This window comes from Octopus bimaculoides, chromosome 5 (genome assembly GCF_001194135.2).
Source record: "Octopus bimaculoides isolate UCB-OBI-ISO-001 chromosome 5, ASM119413v2, whole genome shotgun sequence".
Classification (NCBI taxonomy): Eukaryota; Metazoa; Mollusca; class Cephalopoda; order Octopoda; family Octopodidae; genus Octopus; species Octopus bimaculoides.
The window spans coordinates 110,103,589-110,112,157 of NC_068985.1; the positions used below are offsets into that span (position 1 = coordinate 110,103,589).

Genomic DNA, 8,569 nt, shown 5'->3' on the forward strand with positions numbered 1-8,569 from the left:
ATGCCCGTAGGCAATTATGGGGTGAATTTTAAGGCTTATAAATCTATTATTTTTCTATCCTTCCTCAATACCGGTTCCCATATGCTATTCATATCTGCACTCGGTCTGCTTAGGAGGTTGTTGTGTCCTAGCATATGTGCTGCTTCAAATGTAAATAATGTAAATAATTCCTCATCTCTTAAATATAGAACTGAGTTTTCTTTTTGTTTCATTAATAAATTTGCCAGTTTTCGCATTTCTTTTTATTTCTTCCAAAGTTACTGGTAGTACACACACAATGTTCCACATCACTTTTTTCGTTTCAGTTCATCGACCTCATTCGATCATTTGACTGCTATTGCATAAAGCGCTTATGAGTGTATCCCATAAATTAAATTTCTCCATACATTCGGTGCTAAATAAATTCATGGATTTTCTCAACACATAACCATTCACTTTTTTTGGTTTGACCTTTGAACACTATGTTACAAACACGTTTGCCCGTAAAATATAATTTTCTTCCTGTAACACCATATGCTATTTTGTTTGAACTACATAATTTTGGTTTACCCACTTGTTCCCAGGTTTTCTTATTTATGATTGTGATATCACTTCCCATGTCTAATTGCATTCTGATGCTAGTATTTTCAATTTTCACATTCACAAATTTTCTGTTTTTTGTAGTCACAACTTTTTCAGCTGCCAAACTATTTATTTTTCCTTGTTTGTTCCATTTCCCTATCATTCTAGTTTTGTAGTGCAATTTTATATGTCCTATAAACCCACAGTGAAAACACTTTGCTTTTTTATATGGGCAATCTTTTTTCAGGTGCATTCCACCACATGCCATACATGGGTCTACATCCTGATTTTTTTTTCTGTTTTTTCCTGCAACATTTTATTTGTCTTCCAGCATTTTTGCACTGGTCTTATGTGGAAATACTCTTTCCATTGAATTTCTTCCATGTCATGCCTTAATTTTGATATCCTCTCACACTCTTCAGACAGTTTCTGCAATGTCAAATCCTGGTTCATTTCCAGTTTTGATAGAATTTTTGTTCGGATTTCTGCATCACTTCTATCTGTCAATCCTTGTGCAAAATTCAAACACTTGAAAGAATCTGGAGTAAACACATCTAACCTAAATTTCTTACATTCTTTGTTGACTCTGCCTGTGTAAGTAGTGAAATCTTCACTCTTTTCTATGTTTAAACATTTCCATCTGATATTAAACAGTGAGCTCTTTTCACTAAACATTTTGCACAAAATGTCAACTGTGTTGGTGAAATTTATGGTGGACACTTTTTTTGGCAATATGAAGTTACTATACTTCTCATGCTCTACTGTCGCTAGTTTTCTTAACACTAGATAGGTTTTCATTTTGTCCGTCCAATCCTGACCTTTTTCAAAAATTTGTTGAAATCTTCGAAAGTATACCTCAAAGATTACTCCTTCTTCGGGGTCATATTTTAATTCGCTTATGGAATTTGCTACATAGACAGGCGAAACTGTATTCTCTGGTTTGGTTATCAACTTCCGCAGTCCTTGTTGTTCTTCTCATTGTTCCTTGAGTTGTTATTGCTGCTGTTTTGGCAACTAAACTATCTTAGCTAACAAGTCTTCCATATTTAATGATTTTCCTAAGTTTGCACAACAAGTTTTTTGTTTCTTTTTGTCGAAGTATTTAATTTTCCACATGAATTAGTTTAAACTCTCTGTGTGTGAATGTTCTTTTTTACACTCCACGTAAATTTGTTTTTTCTCATCGCCACTGTTACAAGGTAGCCTTTTACCACTGTTGTATCTGTTTTTGATGACAATTATTGCTCTGAGAGATATTGCGACTAAAGGCGGTGCTCCAGCATGGCCGCAGTCAAATGACCGAAACAAGTAAAAGAGAGTAAAAGAGAGTATCATAATCGCTTTATATTTTAGCTCTTTAGCATTTGAACCAGCCAAATCAGGTCAAAATATTATCAATGTTTTATGTCCAAAATGACAAAAAGCATTAAAATGTCTGACATCAAATAAGTCATGTATTGAATCAGTGACACCAAAATAGGTGGCGCTAAAACTTCTATGCCAAAATGTCTCATACCGCACTTCAATGTTTTTCAATGTCATGTGAACTTGTAACATCTATTTTGTTTTTTTCTTTTTTTGTGTGTTTCTAGGTTGTGATGCTCTCTGCTATCCCACCATTGAAGAAACTTTGCAAAGCTGCCTATCACAGTCTATCACATTCTCGATGAATCCTAATGATTTACTTCGGACAGAGATCAATAACCTATCACGTAGTCAGATGAAGGAACTTTGCCAGTATGTATCTAATTACTTTGTCTATCTGTCTGTTTGTCTTTCTCTCCAGTTCTCTCGCTCTCTCTTTCTCTTTGTACATAAACATATATATATATATATATATATATTATATACATGCACACACACATAGCTACACATATAGATATGCACAGACACACACACATACACACATGCTTATACATAAACATACATATGCCATGTAAGCTAACCAATACCTGTGTACATTTTTAAACCAAAATCTATTTTCTCTAGATTTTTCCTTTCTATATTTACCTCTTTTTCCCTTCCCCTCTTTTCCCGTTTTATACCTATATTCAGCAGATGGACAATGTCCAAAACATCATAATTAACTCTTTCCAGTTATTAGAGCATCAAACTAATAATTGTGATTGTGAGCCTGTCTCTCTTACTGTTTCTAGGATGAGTTTTTCTCATCATAGATTGACTGCTTTCACTGCTACTAAGAAACTCAATCTACCCTTACAAAAATTTATTTAATCAATAGATATAGGTGCAGGAGTGGCTGTGTGGTAGGTAGCTTGCTTACCAACCACATGGTTCTGGGTTCAGTCCCACTGCATGGCACCTTGGGCAAGTGTCTTTTACTATAGACTTGGACCAGCCAAAGCCTTGTGAGTGGATTTGGTAGTTGGAAACTGAAAGAACCCCATCATATATATTTTATTATATGTATTTATTTTCTCCTAGTAATAAATAACTCGGATAAAAATACTATGCGTTTACTCCATTCTTTAAATTTATATATATAAACAAATAGTAAATGAGTATATGCATATATACGTACAGGTATGTGCATACCGACATCCACCTGTATGTATAGGTGCATATCTGGGTACAGGACATTGCAAACAAAACAGAGACGAGAAAACACACAAGCCACATAGAGAACATTCTACTTCATCAGCTACCTCCGTTTTAACACCGGCGTTTCGAAGAGCTATATATATTTATTTGTTCTTTCCCTTATTTCTCACCATTTTGGCAGTTCTACACCATCATATGACAATACTTTGCCATTTTTTTATAAGCACACCACACTTATTAATCCCAAATTGTCTCTGCATTCTTTGTTTTAGCTCTTCGAGGACTACATTTAACCCTTTTTTCTTGACCTTATATCTACATTCTAATTTCTGATATTTCTACTTTCTTATTTCTCTTTTTTATTTTTCTTCCAGGATGTTGATGTGCTTTCATATTCTGTTCAGTGATTGCTTTATCCTTCTTTTCTACCAAGGCTCTTTGACTACATTTCCTCTCTTACAGTTTGTTCAAGACCTATTTTCCTTCCTATATAGATGATGCAAGCTTTAATCAATCTATTTATTCCACCTATTATCCATTTTAATTTCTTTCGGTACTTTATTAACCTCCTGAGTCCATCTCTGAGCAAAATTCTGTTTCCTTTTATAAATCCATTTACTTCTATGTCCAAACTTCTCTCAATGATACCCATAATTTCATTGGTCATTACTGTCTTCATTGCTCAGTCCCTCTACATTCTCAAAACCTAAACCAGCATTATTCTCTGAAACACTTTCATCCAAAACAACTTGGTCAATATTCTCTGTAGTCACTTCATCTTCACCACTGGGTTTTCAGTCATTCCGCTCTTCTTAATCTCATCAAGCTCTAATGCTGTTAACCATCTGTTCCTCCTTATTATCTTTACCTGGTCACACAATCTCTGTAATATCCAGATATTGTCTCTCCATTCAGATGTCATGCATTCTCATTCAATATCTTTTTATGAACTTCCTTTCACCATCAACATGTCTGCTCAGAATATATCGTCCTATGACAGCTATATTCTTCACTTTAGAGCATCTTGTTCTGGCAGCTGTATGACGGTAACCAGGCCTCTGCTGCTCAACCACAGAACACCTGCCAGGGCAAGAGTCCATCATCATCATCATCGTTTAACGTCCGCTTTCCATGCTAGTATGGGTTGGACGACTTGACTGAGGACTGGTGAAACCGGATGGCAACACCAGGCTCCAATCTAAATTTGGCAGAGTTTCTACAGCTGGATGCCCTTCCTAATGCCAACTACTCAGAGAGTGTAGTAGGTGCTTTTACGTGTCACCTGCACGAAGGCCAGTCAGGCGATACTGGCAACGGCCACGCTCGAAATGGTGTCTTTTATGTGCCACCCGCACAAGCCAGTCCAGGGGCACTGGCAACAATCTCACTCGAAAATCCTACGGAGGCCAGTCAGGCGGTACTGGCAACGGCCACGCTCAAAATGGTGCATCTTATGTGCCACCTGCACAAGAGCCAGTCCAGGGGCCCTGGCAACGATCTTACTTGGCTTGCCGGGTCTTCTCACGCACAGCACATTTCCATCATCTGAAGATTACAGATCCAAGCCGTCACTGGAACTGTAAAAATTTGTAAAACTTTCCAGAAGCTTATCATTTAAGTATATACGAGCATGTGTAGTCATACAATTATAAGCATGAGAATACATACACTCTTTTACTGTTTTACTCTTTTACTGTTTTACTCTTTTACTTGCTTCAGTCATTTGACTGCGGCCATGCTGGAGCACCGCCTTTACTCGAGCAAATCAACCCCAGGACTTATTCTTTTGTAAGCCTAGTATTTATTCTATCGGTCTCTTTTGCCAAACCGCTAGGTTACAGATCCGTAAACACACCAGCATCGGTTGTCAAGTGATGCTGGGGGGGACAAACACACACAAACATATACACACACATACATATATATACGACAGGCTTCTTTCAGTTTCCGTCTACCATATCCACTCACAAGGCTTTGGTCGGCCTGAGGCTATAGTAGAAGACACTTGCCCAAGGTGCCACGCAGTGGGAATGAACCACCAGGAACCATGTGGTTGGTAAGCAAGCTACTTACCACACAGCCACTCCTATACAAATCTGCACATGCACTGACTTCAAATACTGCGCATGCACACACATACATGCAAAGATACTCTGTTGATGTTGATGAAATTCCAATAAGGGAACCTTGGATCTAGGTTAGAAACTGGCTCTTTCTCTATTGGCAAGAAATCTTGAAATAAAACTGAATAAAGACATACGTATATGAATGATGCATATCTTTCAGTTTCTATCAACTAAATCCACTCACAAAGCTTTGGTTGGCCTGGGGCTATAATGGAAGAAGCTTGCCCATAGGTGTTTCACTGTGGGACTGCACACTAGATCATATGGGTTAAAAAGTAAATTTCTTACCCACACAGTCTCACAGACACACACTCTTTGGTGTGTTTATGTCCCCCGTAACTTACCAGTTTGGCAAAAGAGACCGATAGAATAAGTACTAGGCTTACAAAGAATAAGTCCTGGGGTCGATTTTCTCGACTAAAGGCGGTGCTCCAGCATGGCCGCAGTCAAATGACTGAAACAAGCAAAAGAATCCTGCAATGGTTTGGTCCATATAACTCAGAAAGGATTTCATCCTTTTATATTATATTATGTAATTTTCTTTGTACTCAACACATGATCTAGAACAGGTAACCACTTACTTATTTTTTTTTTTTTGCTTGATAAAGTATTGTAACTATCGTTCTCTGATTTGTGTTCTTCTTCTGCAGAATATTCTACAACTTCAAAGATTGTGTGGAAGAAGAGTTGAAACCATGTATGGACAAGGATGAATTTGAGAAAATTCTGGAAGCATTTGAAGAATCGTTCAACTATATTTGTCATGAAGGGTTTGAGCGTATGTTGAGCATTATTGTTAATGTATGATTTATATCATCATCATCATCATCATCATCATCATCATCATCATTATCATCATCACATTCTTTTTCATTGGTGTCATCGTCATCACCACCACCATCGTCATCACCACCACCATCGTCATCACCACCACCATCGTAATCACCACCACCATCGTCATCACCACCACCAAAATCACCACCACATCTGCCACCACCATCACATCATCATTGTCATAATAATGTTGATCATTGCAATCACCGCATCACCATCATCATCACCACCATCATCTTCATCATCATCATAGCACCACCACCACCACCACCACCACCACCACCACCATCATCATTATCATCATTGCAACCATCACATTATCACCATTCCCATTGTCATAATCATCGTCATCGTCTTCGTCGTCATCATCATCATTATCATTACCATCATAATCCTCATTATCGTTCTCTTTGTCATTACTGCATCATCACCATCATCATCATTGCCGCCACCATCATACCATCAACGCAACCCACCACCACCGTCACTACCATTATCAGCCTCATAATCCGCTTCATGGCTATCATTTTCACCACCATCCTCTATACCATCATCAGCATCATAATCACCATCATCATCACCTATAGCAACAGCAGCAGCAGCAGCGGCAGCAGCACTGTCATTGCTCTCATTTTATTGTTCATTTTTCCATGCTATTTACATGAATATTTTATTAGTTAATGAGAGAACGACATGCAACAGCCATGACTTTTTACTCAGTCAAACACAATCTCGCACACATAGATGAATGTAAGCCTACACAGAGACACATCTATAGTTATACATGTATCTATATATATATATATACATACACATACTAAGATGCAACTTAGTACAATCTTGCCTACAAATATACAATATTGCTGTTAGTATCCTGTCCAAGATATGAGATATTTCCTCATTTGACAACCGATGCTGGTGTGTTTACGTCCCCGTAACTTAGCGGTTCGGCAAAAGAGACTGATAGAATAAGTACTAAACTTACAAAGAATAAGTCCTGGGGTCGATTTGCTCGACTAAAGGTGGTGCTCCAGCATGGCCGCAGTCAAATGACTGAAACAAGTAAAAGAGTAAAAGAGTAGGGCAAGCTGGCAGAGTCGTTAGTGAACTGGATAAGATATCATTAAGTATATCTTTCAGCTCATTATATCCTGAGTTCTAATTCCACCAAGGTCAGCTTTGTATTTCATCCTTTCAGGGTTGATAAAAATAAGTACCAGTCAACCATTATGTTAAGTGTAATCCATTGATCGCTACCCCTTAACCCCTTACCAGGCAAAGACGAGTTAACTTGTTTTCACCTAATTTGTCTTTTTCAAAAACACAAATTACAGCTCTTTATGTTCTGAGTTCAAATTCTGTTGAAGTCAGCTTTGCATTTCAAACTTTCAGAGCCAAAACATATAATTCCAAAAACAGCCACAGACGATTTTATATGTCAATTTTCAGCATTTCTTAGATTTTTAAAAAATTTATTTATTTATTTATTTATTTATTTATTTTTTTTACAAATTATGGCCCCGCAGTCAAATGACTGAAAGAAGTAAAAAGATAAAAGAGTATGTTTGAGCTCAGGAAAATGAATATATAAAAAGAAAAGATTTTTGAGAAGACATGCTAAAAAAAGAGTAATATGAATGTGTAATTCCCCTTTACTTTTGATGATAAAGTTGGAAAGAAAAAGCTATGAATAAAAGAAATATTCAAAAAAGTATAGAAAGACGAGTAATCTCATTTTCGCCGAAAATGGTATCTTCAAAATAAAATTTCAAATAAAATACTGGAAATAGATAAAAACAAAAATATTTCCATAATCAGCATTAAAAAATACTATTAAAAAAAAAGCAATAAAAAATTCCGTCTGAAAATGAAATGTTTTCTCCAAAAAAAGTAGCCAGGAGGGGGGGAAGTTAAATTGCTGGTCCAGTGCCAGAATGTGAAACTACTATTAAGACAGTAGAATTACAGAATCATTAATGCACTGGACGCAACACTTAGTGGTGTTGCTCACAGCTCTTTGTGTTCTGAGTTCAAATTCTGTTGAAGTCAGTTTTGCATTTCAACCTTTCAGAGTCAATAAAATAAGTATCATTGGAATACTGGGTGCAAGGGATCAATGCAATCAATTAATCTCTTCTTCTCCCTATGACTGCTGGCTTTGAGCGAAAATTCGAATAATTTAAAGTAAAGAACTGCTAGAATCATTAACATGTTGGTCAAAATGCTTAGTGACGAATGGTTCCAGCTTCTTACAGTCTGAGTTGAAATTCTGTTAGACTTTTATTTGTTTCTGGGCTGATAAAATTAAGTACCAGCCAAATACTGAAGTTGATATAATGAACTTATTAACATCCCTGAAATTGCTGGCCTGGTGCCAAAATATGAAACCGCCACTATCATTGTTATCATTGTCGTCATCGTCATCATCATCATTGTCATCGACATCATCATTGTCGTCGTCGTCGTCGTCGTCGTCGTCGTCGTCG

The 8,569-nt window shown here is 37.0% G+C and overlaps 1 protein-coding gene across 1 annotated transcript in view; it reads left to right on the forward strand.

Moving 5' to 3' along the window:
• Window positions 1-2,135: 2,135 nt before the first annotated feature.
• The window catches only part of LOC106871567 (uncharacterized), a 19,512-nt gene continuing 13,078 nt past the window's right edge, over window positions 2,136-8,569 (forward strand). The window contains exons 1-2 of the mRNA XM_014918073.2: window positions 2,136-2,298; window positions 5,900-6,027. Of these exons, the coding sequence (XP_014773559.1) occupies window positions 2,228-2,298; window positions 5,900-6,027 (199 nt within the window). The 5' untranslated portion in view covers window positions 2,136-2,227. The remainder of the gene's footprint in view (window positions 2,299-5,899; window positions 6,028-8,569) is intronic.